The following is a 21,843-nucleotide window of genomic DNA, read 5'->3' as shown; positions in this document are numbered from 1 at the left end:
CAGCTGATGCTCTCATGCATGCTTCAGTGTTGCTTGCCTCGAAGCGAGCATAGAAGTTTAGTTCGTATGGTAGGCTCGTGTCCCTGGTCAGCTCGCGGCTGTGCTTCCCTTTGTAGTCCATAATTGTTTGCAAGCCCTGCCACATCCGATTAGCGTAGTACGATTCGTGTAGTACGATTCAATCTTAGTTCTGTATTGACACTTTGCCTGTTTGATGGTTCGTCAGAGGGCATAGCAGGATTTCTTATAAGCGTCCGGGTTAGAGTCCCGCTCCTTAAAAGCATCAGCTCTACCCTTTAGCTCAGTGCGGATGCTGCCTGTAATCCACGGCTTCTGGTTGGGGTATGTACGTACGGTCACTGTGGGGACGACGTCAACGATGCACTTATTGATGAAGCCAGTGACGGATGTGGTGTAGTCCTCAATGCCATTGGAAGAATCCCGGAACACATTCCAGTCTGTGCTAGCAATAAATGCCTGTAGCTTAGCATCCGCGTCATCTGACCACTCCCTTATTGAGCGAGTCACTGGTATTTCCTGCTTTAGTTTTTCCTTGTAAGCAGGAATCGGTGGATAGAGTTGTCAGATTTGCCAAACGGAGGGCGAGGAAGTGCTTTTGTACGGATCTCCGTGTGTGGAGTAAAGGTGGTCTAGTTTTTTTTAAATGTATTTATTTATTTTTTCTCTGGTTGCACATGAAACATGCTGGTAGAAATGAGGTGAAACCGATTTAAGTTTCCCAGCATTAAAGTCCCCGGCCACTAGGAGCGCCGCCTCTGGATGAACATTTTCTTGTTTGCCTATGGAAGTATTCAGCTCGTTGATTGCCGTCTTAGTGCCAGCATTGGTTTGTGGTGGTAAATAGACAGCTACGAAAAATATAGATGAAAACGCTCTCTGTAAATAGTGTGGTCTACAGCTTGTCATGAGATACTCTACCTCAGGTGAGCAAAACCTTGAGACTTCCTTAATATTAGATTTCGTGCACCAGCTGTTATTTACAAATAAACACAGACCGCCACCTCTTGTCTTACCCGAGGCAGTTGTTCTAGCTTGCCGATGGACTGAAAACCCAGCCAGCTGTATGTTATCCATGTCATCATTCAGACACGACTTGGTGAAACATAAGATATTCATTTTTAATGTCCCGTTGGCAGTGGTGTAAAGTACTTAAGTAAAAATACTTTAAAGTACTACTTAAGTCGTTTTTGGGGGTATCTGTACATTACTATTTATATTTTGATCAACTTTTTACTCCCTACATTTTCCATGACACCCAAAAGTACTTGTTATATTTTGAATGCTTAACAGGACAGGAAAATTGTCCAATTCTCACACACATCAAGAGAATATCCCTGGTCATCCCTACTGCCTCTGATCTGGCGTACTTAATAAACACAATGCATCTTTTGTAATTTATGTCTGTGTGTTGGAGTGTGCCCCCGGCTCTCCTTACATTTTAAAAACAAGAAATGGTGCAGTCTGCTTTTCTTAATATAAGTCATTTGAAATTATTTATACTTTTACTTTTGATACTTACGTATATTTAGAAAGAAATACTTTCAGATTTTTACTCAAGTAGTATTTTACTGGGTGACTTTTACCTGAGGAACTTTCTATTAAGGTATCTATACTTTTACTCAAGTATGACAATTGGGTACTTTTTCCACCACTGCCTGTTGGTAGGATAGTCTTGATCGGAGCTCATCCATATTATTATCCAACGATTGCACGTTGGCTAATAGGACTGATGGTAGAGCTGGTTTACTCACTCGCCGTCGGATCCCCGACCTACGTCCCCGATTTCTCTGTCTCTCCTTCATGCGAATGACTGGGATTTGGGCCATGTCGGGTGTTTTGAAATAAATTGTTTGTGTCTGACTCGTTAAAGAAAAAAATCTTCATCCCGTACGAGGTGCGCAATCGCTGTCCTGATATCCAGAAGCTGTTTTCGGTCATAAGAGACGGTGGCAGAAACATTATGTACAAATAAGTTATAAATAACGCAAAAAAAACACACACAATAGCACAATTGGTTAGGAGCCCGTAAAACGGCAGCTATCTCCTCCGGCGCCATTCTTCTTTTTCCAATGCTTGTGTTCCTAGCTGCAGCAATGCAGTAGTATCTAACAGTTCACAACACAAAAAAAATCCAAATAACTTCACAGATCTTCATTGTAAAGGGTTTAAACACTGTTTCCCATGCTTGTTCAATGAACATGCACCTGTGGAACGGTCGTTAAGACACTAACAGCTTACAGTTGGTAGGCAATTAAGGTCACAGTTATGAAAACGTAGGACACTAAAGAGGCCTTTCTACTGACTCTGAAAACACCAAAAGAAAGATGCCCAGGGTCCCTACTCATCTGCGTGAATGTGCCTTAGGCATGCTGCAAGGAGGCATGAGGACTGCAGATGTGGCCAGGGCCATAAATTGCAATGTCTGTACTGTGAGACGCCGAAGACAGTGCTACAGGGAGACAGGACGGACAGCTGATCGTCCTCGCAGTGGCAGACCACGTGTAACAACACCTGCACAGGATCGGTACATCCGAAAATCACACCTGCGGGACAGGTACAGGATGGCAACAACAACTGCCCGAGTTACATCAGGAACGCACAATCCCTCCATCGGTGCTCAGACTGTCCGCATAGGCTGAGAGAGGATGGACTGAGGGCTTGTAGGCTTGTTGTAAGGCAGGTCGTCACCAGACGTCACCGGCAACAATGTCGTCTATGGGCACAAACCCATCGTCGCTGGACCAGACAGGACTGGAAAAAAGTGCTATTCACTGACGAGTCTCAGTTTTGTCTCACCAGGGGTGATGGCCGGATTCGCTTTTATCGTCGAAGGAATGAGCGTTACACCGAGGCCTGTACTCTGGAGCGGGATCGATTTGGAGGTGGAGGGTCTGTCATGGTCTGGGGCGGTATATCACAGCATCATCGGACTGAGCTTGTTGTCATTGCAGGCAATCTCAATGCTGTGCGTTACAGGGAAGACATCCTCCTCCCTCATGTGGTACCCTTCCTGCAGGCTCATCCTTACATGACCCTCCAGCATGACAATGCCACCAGACACACTGCTCGTTCTGTGCGTGATTTCCTGCAAGACAAGAATGTCAGTGTTCTGCCATGGCCAGCGAAGAGCCTGGATCTCAATCGGAGGGTGAGGTCTAGGGCCATTCCCCCCAGAAATGTCCGGGAACTTACAGGTGCCTTGGTGGAAGAGTGGGGTAACACTCTCACAGCAATAACTGGCAAATCTGTTGCAATCCATGAGGAGGAGATGCACTGCAGTACTTAATGCAGCTGGTGGCCACACCAGATACTGACTGTTACTTGTGATTTTGACCCCCCTTTGTTCAGGGACACGTCTGTGGAACGTTTTCAGTTTGTCTCAGTTGTTGAATCTTGTTATGTTTATACAAATATTTACACATGTTGACAGTGAGGATGTTTCTTTTGCTGAGTTTACATATTAAATGAGTAAAATAGTATGTAAACATTATTAAAGTGACCAGGGATTCCATGTCTACAGTATGTACATATGGAAGCAGCCTTTAAGGTGCAGGGTTGAGTAACCAGGTGGTTGCCGGCTAGTGACAGTGACAAAGTTCAGGGCAGGGTACTGGGTGGAGGCCGGCTAGTGATGGCTATTTAACAGTCTGGTGGCCTTGAGATAGAAGCTGCTTTTCAGACTCTCGGTCCCAGCTTTGATGCACCTGTACTGACCTTGCCTTCTGGATGATAGCGGGATGAAGAGGCTGTGGCTCAGGTGGTTGATGTCCTTGATGATCTTTTTGGCCTTCCTGTGACATCGGATGCTGTACTGTAAGCGTCCTGGTGGGCAGGCAGTGTGCCCCCGATGATGCGTTGGGCAGACTGCACCACCTTCTGGAGAGCCCTGCTATTGCAGGCGGTGCAGTTGCCGTTCCAGGCGGTCATACAGCCCGACAGGATGCTCTCAATGGTGCATCTTTGGTTAATGTAAATCCCTCCCTTGATTACTTAACACATCAGAGGTGTGTTACTCGAATCGCCTACGATTGTGGGACAGTTCACTGTTAGGTTTGTGGCAACATGTGGAAATGTATTTTTTTTCTTCTCTCGCTCCCCCTCTCAGCTCGTAAGCAGGAGATCATCAAAGTGACTGAGCAGCTGATTGAGGCCATCAACAATGGAGACTTTGAAGCCTATACGTTAGTGATCTTGTATTTTACCTACAGTGATCTACAACAGCATACAGAGGACCTACAATCTAGATATTTATCCATATGCCAACACTGCACCATTTGAAAACGTAATTGTTTGTGCTCCACTTATGTCTCACAGGAAGATCTGTGATCCCGGGCTTACATCCTTTGAGCCAGAGGCTTTGGGAAACCTATTGGAGGGAACCGACTTCCACAGATTCTACTTTGAGAACGGTAGAGCCCCTGCATTCCATTACGCACCAATGACTGTAGACGCTTTAATGACCTTGATTGTGTGCTGATTCTATCCATTTCCCTCCAATCCGCCTCTCTCATCCAGCTCTGTCCAGGGGAAAGCAAGGGCCCGTCCACACCATCCTGCTCAACCCCCACGTGCACCTGATCGGCGACGACGCGGCGTGCATCGCTTACATCCGCCTCACCCAGTACATGGACGCCAGCGGCATGCCACGCACCATGCAGTCGGAGGAGACCCGCATCTGGCACCGCCGCGACGCCAAGTGGCAGAACATCCACTTCCACCGCTCCGGCTCGCCCACGGTGCCCGCCAAATAAATTGACTGGAGGTGGGATTATAGCCCTGTGCTGGCCTGGCCTGCTTTATCCAGTCATTCTGGAGCTATGTAGCTAGATTGGTTCTGCTTTGGCCCTGCTATCCCCTACCTGGTCCCTGTCCTGTATCTCTAACTTGATCCGCTCCGCCTGCACTATGTAGCTGCTAGCCTGCTAATGTGTGTAGTGTGGTCTGCCTTTATTCTGGTTTAGCCCTGATCATCCCTAGTCTAGTCAAGGTAGGTGACTAGGTGTGCTTAGTCCACCCAACCTGCTTCATCCTGGAGCTATGTAGCTAGCTTGGTCTGCTTTGGTTTTGCTTTGGTCTTTCTCTACCTTAGCTGGCCTCAAACACATTTTTTACAATGCAAGTTACTAATTAGCAAGTGTAAAATGCGTCCATTCCTCATCTTTCTGTCGCAGTTGAGGAGCCCCTAGCCTACAGCTGTCAGCTGACCTGCGGAATTTGCCTACTAAGTGTGTGACATCCTCTCCCAATCCCATCCCAACGCTACAACTTCGCCCTCTGAGTGTTGTTTACATATCATCGCTGCTGGACTGAAGATTCTTCTTGTAAAATATAAAAAGGAAACAACAATCTTGACGATATAATTTTATAGAGAAAATGTTGGTGTTTTATCGCATTGTTCCATTCTTCTCAGTCTCATCGCAGGACATTTATGACTGAAACAATTTTTTATTTTAAACATGTTTTAAGTTTGAATGCCATAGGAAAATGAATAGAGTACATGCCAGAGTTGTTGACGATATGTGACGTTTGCAAATTTGTGGGTTTATGAGATATATCTGTGAGATTTTCAATCTTAAATAATATACAGTAATACAGTGTCGTCCGTAATTATTAGGACAGTGAAGCATTTTTTTCTTCTTTTGAAATCGTGGCTGAAGTTTAGAGTGCAGACTGACAGCTTTAATTTGACGTTATGTTCATCCATATCGGCTCAACCGTTTGGAAATTACAGCACTTTTTGTACACAGTAGTCCTCCCCATTTTAGGGGACAAAGTATTGAGACAAATTCACTTAAATGTGTATTAAAGTAGTAAAAACTGTGGTTTCATATTCATAGCACGCAATGACTATATTAAGTTTGTGACTCACATTTGTTGGATGCATTTTCTGTTTGTTGTGGTTGTTTCAGATTATTTTGTGCCCAATTAGAAATGAAGAGTAAATCATGTATTGTGTCATTTTGGAGTCACTTTTATACGGATACTCCTGAATGAATCGTGAATAATGATGAGTGAGATAGTTAGACGCACAAATATCATACCAACACATGCTAACCTTTCACCATTACAATAACAGGGGAGGTTAGTATTTGGGGGGAGGGTGTCTAACTTCCTTACTCATAATTATTAACGATTAATTTGAGATGATTCGTAATCATAGTAGTCTCCACATGAATGCAGAAGTGTTTAGATTTTTTTTTCAAAATGACACAATACATTATTTACCATTTAATTTCTATTGGGCACAAAATAATCTGTGTGTGGTGGGGTGGGGGGGAGGGGACTACTGTGTACAAAAAGTGCTGTAATTTATAAATGCTTCAGCCAATTGGGATGAAAATACCCTCAAATTAAAGATGACAGTCTGCCCTTGAGGGTCACTGTTCGATTTCAAATCCAAACTTTGAGTATAGAGCCAAAAGAAGAAAAAATGCTTCACTGTCCCAGTAATTACGGAGGGCACTCTATACGGCTTGGTTTTCCAATATTATCAGGGTCTGGGATATGCGGTGAACTGACAAACTCATGAGTGCATTCATATGATCTCAGTATTGCACATCGGTCCCAATGACAAAAGTGATATCCGTTAAGCTTTACAGGACAGTGACCAACATATCGCAGTTTGTCAACCTTTTAAAAAAAAAAAAATTTCAGTTTTTTTTGTGCAGAAATGGCTATAAAAATCTATGAGAACATAAGTGAACGTCAAAACATGAGCTTGCTTCTTGTGGTGATGTATAGACTCGTGATTGAGTGAATCGCTATAGCTTCGCTTAAACTCTGTTGAGTATTAAACTGTTTAAACATTAGCTTAGTTTACAAATCGGTTGACAATTCAAGTTCACTTGTTCTCAATTGGCTCAATATTAAGTATGATTGCTGGGAATTTCAATTGACAATTTATGTTAAGGGAAAAATGGTACCTATGTTTCGCTATGATATGCGTTTGGCTATACATCATCACGTGAGAACTGTGAAGTCTCAATGATGGAATGTAAAACTATACTGTAGATATAATGTCCACGTATATTACTCGAGGCCATTGTATGACATGGAACGGATGATAATGATATGATATGGATGATAAATATGTGAATTTTATTGGTTATTTTTTCTCTTAATTTTATATTGTTGAATTGATAGGTTGTCCCTTCTTGGATTATTGTTGATAATTTCTTCCAGTCCTCGCATATCGGTGGAACGATTGACCCCCCCCCCCCCCCCCCCCCCCCATGGAAGAAAATAAAGATCCTTTTACTTACATCTTTTACCACTGATGTGTCCCTGTGTGTTAATTACTCTCTTTGACAAGTAGCAACACACATTGTTTTATACTGAGGAGAAGTGAGACGGTTCTCAAGTACGGAATCACATTGTTCTGTCAGTTTTTCCTAGTTGGTAGAGATTTATTAAATGGGTTTGTTTGTTTTGCCAATGGATATGTAAGGGAATTACTTGTTGAAGTTGAACTGCACTATGGGACACTGTGTATATTGTTGCTATGAGGGAAAAGGACTGATGTTTAAATGTTTAAAAAAATAACTAATAAAATGTGTGATTTCTTCCAAATGTCTTATTTCCATGCCTGTTTATTGTTTGTGATGCGTTATCTCTCGATTTTTGATGGCAAAATGAATCACTGTAAAATGTCGAAATTTCAATTCTAAATCTCTAAGGTAGCTTGGTATCTCTTTGTAGCTTGGTTAGGAAGCATGACAACCACTCCATACACATTTGACACATGTACAATTTTATTTTCTGCCACGTACAGACTGTAGCTGCTATGCCATGTTAGCAATTCTGTTTTTTCTTCCTGTTTATTCATTTCATAACTAATACATGCCCTCATAGATATTTATATATATGTATAATAGTATCACCATGGAAACAAGATGCGGATTCATCGAATCAAAGGTACGTTTGACAGATTTCTTTTGTTTCATTTATTTCTCACTTTTTCTCACACAAAGTAAATTGACAAAGTGAGGAACCGTAATATTGTTACATCGATATAGTTCGTACTGCAAATGACACCAACAATGATTTCAGCCAGCCCAGGACTACAGTACATCCATGTCGGTTCTGTATTTGTTTCAGTCATGGTTTCCAGACCATTTCAGAATTTAAGTGAAGCCTTGTGTACACCGGCAACTTATCGGTCAAATAGTTGAAATTGCAATTCCCTTGTTTCATCTCAACTCGCATCTTCAAATCGCACTCGCACCAACGCACGCGTAAAACACTCACGGCTCCGCAAAGTCGAGGAGAGGAAGAGCACGGATGGAAGTCAATAAATAAATATAGAAATCAAAGTCTGAATCAAAATGAAAATACACAAAGATGTAATCTCTAGAAAACTGATCAGTCTGTGGGGAGCCAAATTCATATTGATATTGCATGGGGGGGGGTTGTACACTTTCAAATGTAAGGTTAGAAAACAAGGCATGGGGATTCAAACCAGGGACCTTGAGTGTCGCAACCCGCGTTTAACGTCCGTCCCTCTATCCATCCGCCGACTTACCTCCCTAACTTTTCTTACTTGATGCTCGCCTGTCACAAGCTCTTCCCCCAGGCCTTCCAACCAATCACATAGCTGCCCTCAGACAAGATTAAATAAGGAAAACTCCACTGAGTGAGAAATAATGCATTTGAAAAGGCTCTAGCAATATTCAGAGCATATCTATTGGGTTTATCTACTGATCAAAATTAAACAAAGCCAATTTTCTTTTTTTTTACATAAAGGATATTCCATCTCCACGGTACCATCACAGATCAGACCAAAAGTAATCTGTCAAAATCAAGATGTGCCAATCTTTTGAGATTATCCCCATTTATTTGATACCATTTGATACCAACAGAAGAAATCAACAGCAAATAAAACAAAACAACTACACCACACTGTCTCTGTGGTGTTTCTCTCTGTCCCCATCCTCACTTGTACAATCTTAACAGGCTTAATCAAAGCTACTGTAGACATTCATATGAGTAATGTACCACTGGGGTAAAATGAACAGGGGGTGAGATGTCAAACACGATTGAAGCTGTTGGGGGGGGGGGGGGGACGTACCTAGTGTTCTGACCCATAGGTGCAGTCATTTTGGATAAGTGCTCATACACGAAAGACAAGAAACGAGAACATTCCGGATCACAAATGGCCGGTCGCAATGTCAGTGAGGATTCTATGGACTAACACACACTCGCATGCGTTCACACGCACAGAGGTGGCAGCAGTCTTGATGCACTGCTCAGAAGGAACACATCAGAAAGCCAGAAACAGAGAGGGATAGATATAGTGTGAAGGAAAAGATGCACAATGACAGTACATGGGAGCGGGGGCTGAAAGTGTGTGGTCAAAGGACCGGTCAAAAAAAGCTGACACATCGCACACGTAACCAGCTTGAGCTACCTTTGTAAAACAGAACTGTAGTGCTGAGCGATTATTGCATTCTGAGGTCGTTTCTGTTCGATTATCAATTTACATTTTGAAACATTAAATGCACTATGCATTATGTGGTTTGAATGCTGCAACAACACAGAATAAAACCATAAAAAAATGTCCCGTGACGATAGTGACTGCCCATTACAGCTTATCACTTATTAGCCATCAGTTTCTCAGGTTACTTTACTTTTAAAGGGGCAATCATCAGTTTCTACGATCATTTTTGGACTTATAAATTACTGATATGTACCCAATGATTCTTGAAGAATAATAACTCAGAAATGTCTCATGAGCTTAAGTTCAACTGTCGTACCTTATCAGAACCCAAAATATAAGCTTGTTTTACTCCAACGTTTGTAAACAATGTCAATTTAAACAAGCACTATATAGCCTCAAAACATGGTGAAAAAAACGTGTTTATCGTGGATGGTCAGTTATTGAATCCATAATTCTATCTATGCATTTGAGAGAGGTTACATTTTTCCAGCCCCATCCCTCAGCTTATTACCAAAACAGGGTTGGGGAGGACACACTTTGTAATTGTTTCTACTGCTGATTGCCGCTTTAATAAACTATTTCACTTGTTGCGTATATTACATTTGTTTAATTTGATGACTTTATTATTTCATTCCAAGTCATCATCATCTCTCTCTCTCTGTCTGACAAAATCACTATTTTAGTAGTTCTTCAAAGTAAATAAGGCATACTTTAATGACTGCTGAATACCAACTACTGTATTAATCACGTACATCAGGTATTTTCAGGTAGAGATACCTTGTGAAGAAACTGCTCTCTGTGTATCCCCCCGTTGATCGCGGAAGAACGGGCAAGTAGCCGTGCATTGGATTATGGTCATTGTAGTTCATTATCACGTTTTCGTTGCTAAACTAGAAAGAACATTGGCCTGTTGGAAACTACAACTCCCTACTACATCGCACAGTTCAGGCATGATCTGATACATTGCAAGAGAAATTACAGCGCAATGTGCACACTGAGCTCAGACAAAACCCAAACTAAATGGAATTCAAATAATTGAACCGACAGTCAAATAGTTGTTTAAAAAACAAAAAATAACCAACATTTTGTTTAATCGCGCAGCACTACAGGACTGTAGTGCAGGGTTATATGAGGGTGATTTGCTTCAGTAAAATGTTGGTTCAGATCACGTATTTGTCCTTGATGAAAGAATATGGAATTTCCTCCATTTTTACAGTATCTTTCCAAAACTCTTTGTGACAAGTGACTCCTAGTGGGGCGAAAAGGATCAACTTTGTTATGACCCTTCACCTCAGAGCAGAAGAGCGATTTTGATTGGTGCACGTACGTGTACAGCATGTACCGTGGGGGGGGGGGAAATGTAATAAATGCTTTTGAATTGCTGTTCGTTTCATTTTCTCCCAGTCCGAGCATGTTTCTTCTCCTTTATTTACAAGAGTTTACAATCGTTCCTTCAGGAAGATGCCTGTGCATGAGGCGAATGTCAGAGGTGCCCCCTCTTTATTCGTTTTCCCTTTTTGTTTTATTTTTGTTGCATTTTGTTTGTGTAGTCGTTTATTGTACCACAGCAGCCAAAAACTAGAAGAACCCCCCCCCCACCAAAAAAAAGGATAACGACCAAATATTATTCTAAGTAACCCGACGAGCAAGGGGATACTATCTTTGGTCACAAAATGAGCAAATAAAACAGGAAAAGTCAAAAGGAAAACGACCCCAAAAAAAGTGAAAGCACAAATAACAAAAATAAAAAGTGTTCCATTATTTGCCACAAAAGGGAAAAAAACAACAAACAAAACAAAAACGCAATCCAGTGTCTTTAGCGGGAGATGTCTGTGTGGAAGGTAAAGATCAGGGGTGAGCTTACAAGACTTCATAGGCTTTTTGTGGATAGGGGGCTTATGTAGCATGGGGGGGGCAGGGCCAAAAGGGAAGAAGAACAACTCAGCCAGCAAATCAAATCAGCCCATCACTTCTTCTTTCTCTTCTCCTCCTCTTTCTCTCCTTCCTCCTCCTCCTTGGCACAATAGCGTTGGAGCAGCAGGTGCAGGTGTTGCCGAAGGGCATCGGGTTGCAGGGTCTCTGGGGTGTCGTCCAGCCGCTCCAGGAGCACATGCTTACCCTGGGCGTCTTTCACCACAGTCCTCTTCTGGGTACGAGACTTACGCATCTGGGTTCTGGAGATGGAATGGGAGAGGGAGGGAGGGTGTTTCGAGGTTATTAGGCTTGGTGAGACAATTCTTTTCAAACAACCTGTCAAAGTTTTGATAGCGCTTCATTGACAGGCTTGCAGTTTGTAGGTTGACCGTCATTTTTTCAAATTAAAACACATCATGCATGTTAGACCACGCTCTAACATCAGGAACACATGAGTAATCTGAACGCATCACACAAGCCCCATGACTAAAGGCCCTATGATTAAAGGAGAAGTTAGCTTATTTTTTTAACGAACATATCTAAATGTTTGATGGAAATGGCATGTTATAGAAGGTTCCAGACAGTTTTTTTTGCGATTTTCCTTGTTTTTGAGAAACTTACCTTGACCAGTGATTCATTTCCTCATCTTCGTTGTGCAGTACGGGGGCCCTGAAAAAACATTAATAAATTCTCCAAAAACACCCAAATACGTCCTTTTAGAAACTAAAACGCTCCCAATTTAGGGATGCAGGTCTTGTTGTACATGTTGTACACATGAAATTATGTCATTATGAACTTTATCCGCAACATTATATTCATATTTGTACGACTTAAGCTATTTCTCCTATCCAGCTGTTCATTTCTCCGTGTAGCCTGCTGCTAGAGGTAACTGCCAAAATAAAGGAAACACCAACATAAAGTGTCTTAATTGGGAGTTGGACCGCCACGAGCCACCAGAACATCTTCAATGTGCCTTGGCATAGATTCTACAAGTGTCTGGAACTTCCTGTGTGGAAGCACCTGCTTTCAATATACTTTGTATCCCTCGTTTTTACTCAAGTTTCTTTGTTTTGGCAGTTTAACTGTACAATGGACAAAATGGAATATAACGTTGCGGATAAAGCATTTTGGTGTTTTTAGGAGCATTTGTTCATGCTTTTTCAGAGGAGCCCCGTACTGCACAACGAGTATGAAGAAATGAATCCCTGGTTTGGGTAAATTTCACAAAAACAAATGAAACCGCACAATAAGTGTCTGGACCCACCTATAACATGCCATTTACATCAAAAAATAGAGATCTGGTTGTAAAAAAACTAAATTCATATAACTTACCTTTCAAATCACCATGTCAAAATGTAAGCATCTGCGGTGTGTTTAAGAGTTATGGTTAAGATATAGAGGGGAGGTATTCACTAACCTGCTTCCTGATATGTTTATGCTGTATAGCCAATGCCATGGCCTGTTTGGCATAACAACAATCATAGGTGTTGGTCATATAGCACAACCACAGCTGTATTCACACCATGCGTTCAGATAAATCACACAGGAAACCAACAGGAATGTCCAAACAAAGATGGACGTGTCAATGAATGAACTCCCATTCTGTTCTCAAACCTTTTGACCACAGAACCGTCGTCCTTCACAACCTCTTTCTCTACTAAATGAGGAAGTTGGATTTTTCCAAAGCCTCCAGCATAACTCAACGCCTGGAAGTGACAGAACAAGGAAAAGGACATTTCAAACACCAAAACCCAGTGTCTCTGGTCCTAGGGTTGATCTTCAAACTGGCGCTCAATAATGTTTTTAACAAGACAGATTAAAAACAGACATGCTTCTAAAGAACATGTTACAGTCAAGAAGCATTCAGCTTTATATTCCAGGCACAGTATTGCTAATATCAACCTGCTCTGCTCGAGCCACTGAGGTAGAAAAGACACTCCTGGCATTGTCACAACTCTCCCTCCCTGACGACTGACCTTCTCAAAGTCCTCCTTGGCCGAGGGGAGGTCTGCGGTCAGCGTTGAGTCACCCGTCTGCTTCTCCATCCTCTCGCCCCTCACCACCGTTGTCTTGACCACCTTGCTGACCTTTCGGCCCTGCACCTGCTCTGACTCGAAGTCCGAGGCCGTGGTGGCCCCCAGGGCCAAGGGCTCCAAGAAGGTCAACTGGAGAGGTCAAACACAGGGTTCAAAGGTCACTGATACAGAAGATTACAAAACTTGATTATACAGTACACACTGTAAGGATATACAGTCATTATGGACACATTATACAGTGTGGTGTAGCCCGAACTATACACGGACAATGAATAGACAAGGGATCTCAGCACATACACTATTAGAAAAAAATCAGCTGTCCCCATAGAAGAACCCTTCTTGGTTCCAGGTATAACCCTTCTTAGTTCCAGGTAGAACCTTTTTGTGTTCCATGTAAAACCAAAGGTTCTACATGAAACCCAAAAGGGTTCTACCTGGAACTAAAAAGGATTCTTCAAAGAGTTCTCCTATGGGGACAACCAAATAATGTTTAAAGGTTCTAGATAGCACCCAAGTGTAGGGCTCAGAAAGCAGGTTAAAGGTACAATAAGGCTTTTAATGGAAAAATCTAAAAATACATTCAAGTCAAAAGGCTCTGTCAGAGCAATGAGACTTACTCTAAGCACCAAATGAGTCAAATGTACTTTATTCAAACATTAATGTCCATGGAGCTTTGGAGAGCTTGTTGCTTCTCTCCTTATGGCAAATCCCCAGGACAGTATTTCCCAGGTGCTGCCAATTTAACCAAAACAAATCACATTTTATTGGTCGTATACACATATATAGCAGATCTTATTGCGGATATAGCGATATGCTTGTGTGTGATGGGGTGTGTAGACATTGTGGACAGTGTGTTGATAGAATATTTGAGTATATCTGTCGGATACGCAGGATAGAATAGCATAGATACAGAAATAGCTGAATAGGATGGCATTCACCCATCTGCTAAATTGGCCAAGTGACCTACCACAGGGGGTTATGGGAGGTGTTGTGTTCTATCTGACAGCCATGTTGCTGTCGTAGGCCTACATGTTTCTCCTTTGCATGGTGTTTTCTTCCACGTTTTTGTTTTTGGGTTATTCATTGTCAAGCTTTAAAAATCGAAGCCAGGCTGCAACATTTTAGTAGCCTAGCTAGGACTGTGGCATGTGTCTGCACATTTCTCTCTGGGCACACATGAAAGCAGCGCAATTGAAGTTGAATTCGCCGATGCGAGCGCACCAGGCCGTAATTTCATAAAGTAGATGACTCAACTACTGACTCACTTATTTCTCGCTTGTGTGTCCTGTTCAGCCGTGTTTGACACATGCGCAAGCCTATTAGCCACATTAAGACTGACGTGTGATCATTGCCCTTGCTAGTATGATTGTATTGACATTCCCAGCCTTAGCTACAGTCATCCGTTTTTTGGGGGGTCAAAATATTGAGTCATTGAAACTGAAACAGTGCATCCTGAATGAAGGCAGCAAACAATGTCCCAGGCCAGCTGTGATTTACAACCTGATAGCAATAGTTTTTAAGACTACCAAGACATTTATTAGTGAATTATATGAATCATGCATTGAACGGAATCCATCTATTTTTTGCTAACAGTGAATTATGTCATGGAATTTTAAAAACCTCTTATGAAGTTGGTTTTGAAGCATGAACTGGAAGTTGTATATGTTAAACTGATATTATGATTCTGTTTTTTTCCCCATATCTACAAAGTAGTTAAAACGATGTCAGTTCCACATTAAGGCCCAGACACCCTTGTGACATCATAATATCCACAGTATACATAAACCCTGTAATACACAATCTTTTTCAGAAATACTGGAATATTGACCCCAAACAAAGTCTATAGACACAAAGACAGCAGGCTGACACACATACAGACAGACTGACCTCGGTCTGATCTCCCTCGCTCCGGACCACAGTCCTCTTCACTACCTTGGAGAAGCCGTCTCCTTCCTCCACACTGACCATCTCCTGGCGAGATCCCTCCACCGTCACCTCCTCTCTCTCCACGCCGTCTGGAGAGAAGTACTTACGGATCACCTTCCGCGTGATCTGGGGGAAAGAGACCAGAAAGAGAGGAAAGTTACCACTGGTAGAGCACTGAGCTGCATGACTAGGTCATGTAATATAAAACACACATACAGTATTTGCCTGAGGAGACTGGATTACTTTACAATTGACAAACATGGCTCCATAGTAGTTACAGTATGTAGTTGAGATCTACTGTAAATCGGGGTGTGTTCAAGAGTTAAGTGTCTGTTATACAGTGAATGTAGATGCAAAATGTCCCTTTACCTTCTTGACTACCAGGTTTCCATGCTCATCCATGTACTGTTCCTCTGTCACTGTTTGCGGAGGGATGTCTGGCAGATCATCCGCCTAGAGAGAGAAGAGATACACAGTCATACAACTGACCCTGAACACAGCAAGTACACAGAATAACCGGCTTAAACATTGTAAAACCCACTCAAAAAGGAAATAAACCGTTTTCAATCATTATCTAAGACCATAAAGGTTTAATCAACAAAACGATATGGCATATGAGGGTGCAGAATGAAATAGAAATCCAAATTTGAAAAATGACCCAACAGTTCGAGGTGAAGTGCAGCACAGCAACAAAACTACCCACAAGCTAAAACTCGACTCCCATCTAACCCCAACCCCAACGCCACATCACACCACACTAGGGCAGGGCCCACTTCCCCACATGCTCCTTCAATGCCGTATACCTGGATGATAACTCTGCGTCGGACCACCCTGGTGGTCAACACCTCCTCCTCTGAGCTATCCGATGACAGCAACCCTAGCTCCTCATTTATCTCCTGAGAGACACCACACAGCCATTGTGGCCACCGTAGATCAGTATAACATGGTTACACATTTTGTTTAGTTCCTTCAGGCACGGTTACTGCAGGCACAGATTAACAGGCAAGTGTTCCTTCTTTTCTCTTTCTTGGCTCTTTACTTTGCTCTCATAGGGATGCCGAAAAGGCATTTAAAAGTAGGCTATTGTAGACCTGATAGAAATTCAAAGAAAAAAATATACAGTATGACAGAGGTTCTATAAAATGGTGGAAATGGAAGAGGAAGAGAAGGCACAGTTGCACAACAATTTCCAACAAAACCAGCCATGCAAGATATGGCCACGATAATCCAAAGAAATGGTGGTCAAAGCTGCAGACAAGCACGTCTGTATGGAATGTTGATGTGGAATATGAAGTACTGACAGTGACAGTGAAGGTAATTATTTCACAAAAATGTTACAGAATATATTTGTATGTACTCTTCATTGCACCAGATAACCTAGCTGAAAATATAAGAAGAATTTGCAAACACAGCAAAAAAGCATTCTCATAATTAAGTATTATCATTATCGATCAGGCTTTTGTCACATGATTATTCCATTGTGTTGGTCAGTAACCCCACTTTGAAGTGGTTTTGACCTGGTGTGTTTTGTTTGGTAAGTATGCACACATGCAGACACACCACTCATAAGCTTCTTGTATTAGTCTCTGTGTTTGAGTTAGTTGATGTCCTCTCTGGACTGTGGCAACACTGCAATCAGCCTGCGAAGCTGGGACACAAGCCAGGGCAGGGTGCAGTCGTCATGCTTGACCTCTTACCCGTTCCAGAGAGTATTCATCATCATCGTACCCTGCCTGCGACCTGGAGGGTAGCTCCTCACACGTGGGTACAGTTTCACTTTCACTTTCTGGTCCGTCATAAATGCCATAGTCCCTAAGACTTTCACTACCCAAAGAGAAGCGATTTTGGTCATCCACCCGTAGGAACTGTGCGCTGCATACAGGGCTTCCTTTGAGGAAGCCCGTTTCCAGAGTGCTGCTGAAGGGGGTTGGGGATGGAGGCTCCTCGATGTGGTAGAGGACCTCAGGTTCCTCTGGCTCCAGATCCTCTGCCTCTGAGAAGTCTGAGAAATCATCTTTGCAGTCAAAGAACTCCAGGTCTGAATTTTCTTGGGCGGGATCTGATTGGACAACTGGCCCAAATGAAGAGAGCGTTTTCTCAAATTCGCCGATCACTCGCTTAAAGTCTGGCGAGAATTCAAAGGCTTCTGCAGATCCAGGTGTAGCAGACTTGGAAGCGAACTCAGGACCCATCAGGGTGGTGGTTGTGACCTGACACTTATCTGACTGAGGGTCGCTGAAGACTGGAGAAACTGGACTCATATCAGTGGGGGACAACTGGCTACACTCGGAGACTCTCAGAGAGTGGCGTCCGGAAAACAGGGCCTCGTAATCTGGTGGCACCAGGAATTGGCTCGACATCGGCGAAAATAACTCACCCGAATGAGTCTCCTCGAATTCCTCTTGTGTAAATTCACTCCAGTCGGAGAATTCCTGAGTGGCAGAGTCAAGTAACTTTAGTTTAGGTGTCACTGCTCTATGGGTAGTGAAAGGGTATTGTTCACTGATCTGCAATGGGGTTGATATCAGAGGTTTGTAGCCTGTGGCTGTCTTTGTCTGCTTAGGTGATACCAGACCTGATATGCTTGTTTCTTGACTCAAGTCTAATACTGCCTTTTGCTCATGTAAAGTACTTTCCGTTACCAAGGTAGACTCTAATTTGCTTTGCATTTTCCCATAACTGGTCTTCAACTGTATTTCCTTGGGTGTTTGAGACGGAGCCTGGAAGTAAATGTTGACATCACTTGAACAAGTATTCTTCAAATGTGTTGTTACAGCAAGTCAGTTGGCATGCTCCAATAACATCCCATCAATAAACTGCAACACACTAACATGAGAGAACTTGGTTGACTAAGGTCTCGTTAGTAATTTTCTCCCACAACACCATGTCACATTTAAATCACTGCAAGAACATTGGAGAGCAAACCAAGCAATTATAAAGGTCAACATCACAGTGCCCAAAAATGTCACAGTAATGGCAATATGCTTGCACACAAACTGTTACTAAGAGCTCAAATGAGTCAGAATCGGTTAGTTACATCACCCACCATCTAAGTGCATTGTGATCGTACACACATTCCTTAGATACACTCCATTTTGCACAAACCCATTGGTGAATCCAGACATCCATTTCGACCATACAGTGTTATTGTCATCCTCCATTAGAATTGGGAGTTATTCCATCAATCCATAGCACGTGCAAAGTCAGCTTTATCATGCTCTCTCTCTTACCCTCGGTGGGGCATCCTGGGTCTTTATTGTATCAGCACTGAGGCGCAGGACCTCTACTTCTTCCTCACTTCTGTCCTTGACCTTCACTGGTTGTTGCTTAACCTGGACATCTTTCTGGACCTTTTTGACGTCTTCCAAACCCATAGTGGCTTGGGGAGTTGGGATGGTTTCAGCATGCTCTGAACCATGCTTTGTCCGTGCCTGTTCCGTAGATGTAATAACCATTTCTGCTACTAGCCCACTGACCTTTGGTAAGCCTTGATCTGTCCTGCTCATTTGTCCCTGCTCTTTTTCAAATTTAGTAGCTGGGACTGACAACAGAGTAACACCCACTGTGTTTTCTTCTGGCGACATTGGGAGACGCTCAGACGTTAATACAGATGTCACATGACTCAACGCACCTGCTTTAAATGTCATTGTTTCTGTGCCTGTAATAACTAAACTCAACTCTTCATCTGATGCACCTGATTCAGGAGACGACTGCCTTCGGTGGACATCGGCCCAAGAATCTACAGGTAAAGCTACAAATACAGTGTCTGATGACACAGACTCAGGCGAAGACGTTCTATCACTAAGGGCCCGGGGTTCCATGAAGTACTGAGATAATATCCTCATAAACTCAGGCACTGGTGAGTCAGGCGATAGCCGTCTATTCCTGCCGACTGACTCTAGAGAATCAGGTGAGGATGGCCGACTCTCTAATGCTGATGATGATATGACCATTAGCTCATACTCAGAGCCAGAGGTCATGGATTCAGGTGATGATGACCTGTGTTCTATGGTGGCATACTCCATATTACATGAATCAATACCTGACACACCTGATCTTGTATACTGAGGGATTGGTGAGTCTGGAGAAAGCGATCTATTGTCATTGATCTCATGCATTGATTCAGGTGAAGATGATCTAACCTTATCCATTGACATCGTTGATTCTAGAGACATGGTTCTGTATTCAACAGACTCAGTGGATAGCGGTCTATCCTTCTCAACTTGTTTCTCGAATAATACAGATTCAGGTGATGACGTTCTAACATCTGCCTTTAACACCAGTGTTGCAGGTGATATGGGTCGGCAGTCAGGTAATGACTCGGGTGATAGAGGCTTATCCTCAGTCTCCGATACAGACACTATGACCCATTCATCTCCAGAGTCTGATTTGGAGTGAGGGGAAGCTGATCTGTGACCTGTTTCAAATGTACACTCCGATACTACTTCTGCTGCTAGTGATTCAGGTAAAACTATATCAGATACGCTTGGAACACTCTCAGTAGGAGCTACATCCTGATCAATCTTGACTGTCTCAGTTGTAGTTTCTGAAGGTTCCACTTGCCAATCTGGTAGAGCTTCTGTGCTGATCTCAGTGCTACCTCGAGCAACTTCTCTCTCCTCTGGAGAAGTCTGTATGCACTCTATACTCTCAGTCAAAGCTACATCCTGATCGATCTGGGCTGTTTCAGTGGTAGCTGCTGGTTCCACTTGTGGACCAGGTACAGGACTGACGTCTGTGCTACCTTGAGCAACGTCTTCCTCACCAGGAGAAGTCTCTACATGTGCTTCGCTACTCCCAGTATACTCCAAGAAGCCTGTTTTACTCAAGAAGGTTTCTCCTACATATTGGGTGTCGTGAATTTGAGAGATAAGCTTGCAAAGCTCTGTATCATACATACGATTGTATTCTTCTACCATCATGGCTGTTCCAGGTACAGGTGAACCTGATGAAGCAGCCTTAGGTTTCTGTTCTGTTGCTTCTATTGACAATATTTCTGATGGGGAAACATGCTCAGGAATGAGACTTTTGGTTGGCAACACTGTTTCCTCAATGTTAGAAAATACCAAGTCAAATTCCATGTCTGATGTTATTGATAATGGAGATGAAGACCTATATCCTGTTTCTACTGTGGTAGACCCAAGTGCGATCTCTGTAAATAGTGGAATTGGTGACTGAGTTGAAAAAGCATTCACTGATGCTACTGATTCAGGTGAGTCTGGTCTCAATTCAACAGAGGAGGACTCTGAAATGAGTGGAGCATATTCTACATCTGAAGCCACTGATTCAGGGGATGAGGATCTATATCCAATCATGGACTCTCGTAGTACCTGTCTAAACTCAGGTATGGGTGAGTCAGGTGACAGTGTCCTGTATTCATCTATAGATACTATTGAATCAGGTGATGAGGGTCTGTCGTCGAAAAGCATTGAGGCATACAAGAATAACTCATTTTCAAATTCTTCATCTGACAATACTGATGCAGGTGATGATGATCTGCTTCCTGTCATAAATATGGTTGGTTCTGGGAAATATTGTAGGTATTGTGGTAGAGGAGAGTCTGGAGACAGACACCTGAACTCATCCACTGATGCTGTAGATTCAGGAGAAGATGATCTGACGTTTGTCAGTAGCATGACTGATTCAGGTGACATGGGGCAATACTCTGATAAAGACTCAGGTGATAGGGGTCTTTCCTCTTTATCTGACACGATTGACTCCGGTGAGTCTGGTCTCTGCCAAAAGGCAAAAACCTCAGATGAAGGCCTATCTTTATCTGAGAAGATTGTTGAAAAAATATCAGAAAGCTCACATTCGTTGTCTGACCATACTGATAATAGTGATCGGGGTCTATCTTCATGGAATGAAGACATTAAGGGCAGAGTCCCACATTCCATATCTGAGCACAATGATTCAGGTGAAGTTGATCTGTATCCAATAAAATATGGAATAGATTCAGGTAATGACGGCCAAAAATCAGGTATGGGTGAGTCTGGTGAAAGCGCCATGTATTCATCAACTGATGCTACTGATTCAGGTGATGAGGGTCTACCTCTCTCTGAAAAGAGTGTCAAGAAGATGTCAGAAAGATCACAATCATCATCTGACAATACTGATGCAGGTGACGATGATCTTCTTCCTGCCATAAAAAGAGTTGGTTCTGGGAAATAATCCAAGTATTGTGGTAGAGGAGAGTCTGGAGACAGACACCTGTACTCATCCACTGATGCTGTAGATTCAGGTGAGTCTGGTCTCTGCCAAAACGCAAAAGCCTCAGAAGTTATGTCGTCAACTTCTGAAGTCCCTGAAATCCCTGATTCAGGTGATGATGATCTATATCCATATACAGAAGATGTAACACATTCAGGTATTGCATGTCTGAACTCAGGTATGGGTGAATCAGGTGACAGCGCCCTGTATTCATCTATAGATGCTATTGAATCAGGTGATGAGGGTCTATTCTCAAAAAGCATTGAGGTATGTAAGAATAAGTCCGTTTCAGATTCCATA

The 21,843-nt window shown here is 42.8% G+C and overlaps 2 protein-coding genes across 15 annotated transcripts in view; one reads left to right on the top strand and one right to left on the bottom strand.

Annotated features, from left to right (window-relative positions):
• Window positions 1–7,590, top strand: part of LOC139416190 (calcium/calmodulin-dependent protein kinase type II delta chain) — a 121,060-nt gene extending 113,470 nt beyond the window's left edge. For all 6 annotated transcript variants that reach the window (XM_071164566.1, XM_071164564.1, XM_071164562.1 and 3 more), the window contains 4 exons: window positions 4,127–4,202; window positions 4,336–4,430; window positions 4,537–4,783; window positions 5,193–7,590. In XM_071164566.1, coding sequence (XP_071020667.1) covers window positions 4,127–4,202; window positions 4,336–4,430; window positions 4,537–4,772 — 407 coding nt within the window. In that variant the 3' untranslated portion in view covers window positions 4,773–4,783; window positions 5,193–7,590. The remainder of the gene's footprint in view (window positions 1–4,126; window positions 4,203–4,335; window positions 4,431–4,536; window positions 4,784–5,192) is intronic.
• Window positions 7,591–7,754: 164 nt separating this feature from the next.
• LOC139416201 (ankyrin-2-like) overlaps window positions 7,755–21,843 on the bottom strand; it is a 120,943-nt gene continuing 106,854 nt past the window's right edge. For 7 of the 9 annotated variants that reach the window (XM_071164589.1, XM_071164590.1, XM_071164592.1 and 4 more), the window contains 8 exons: window positions 18,564–21,736; window positions 17,031–18,053; window positions 16,137–16,229; window positions 15,703–15,786; window positions 15,295–15,459; window positions 13,348–13,536; window positions 12,986–13,077; window positions 7,755–11,631 (listed from right to left, as the gene is read on the bottom strand). In XM_071164589.1, coding sequence (XP_071020690.1) covers window positions 11,424–11,631; window positions 12,986–13,077; window positions 13,348–13,536; window positions 15,295–15,459; window positions 15,703–15,786; window positions 16,137–16,229; window positions 17,031–18,053; window positions 18,564–21,736 — 5,027 coding nt within the window. In that variant the 3' untranslated portion in view covers window positions 7,755–11,423. The remainder of the gene's footprint in view (window positions 11,632–12,985; window positions 13,078–13,347; window positions 13,537–15,294; window positions 15,460–15,702; window positions 15,787–16,136; window positions 16,230–17,030; window positions 18,054–18,563; window positions 21,737–21,843) is intronic. The other 2 variants (XM_071164588.1, XM_071164594.1) reach the window with 2 other exon arrangements.

Source organism: Oncorhynchus clarkii, chromosome 9 (genome assembly GCF_045791955.1).
Source record: "Oncorhynchus clarkii lewisi isolate Uvic-CL-2024 chromosome 9, UVic_Ocla_1.0, whole genome shotgun sequence".
Lineage (NCBI taxonomy): Eukaryota > Metazoa > Chordata > Actinopteri > Salmoniformes > Salmonidae > Oncorhynchus > Oncorhynchus clarkii.
The sequence above is the reverse complement of the archived record's forward strand: the minus strand, read 5'-3'. Positions and strand labels throughout refer to the sequence as shown.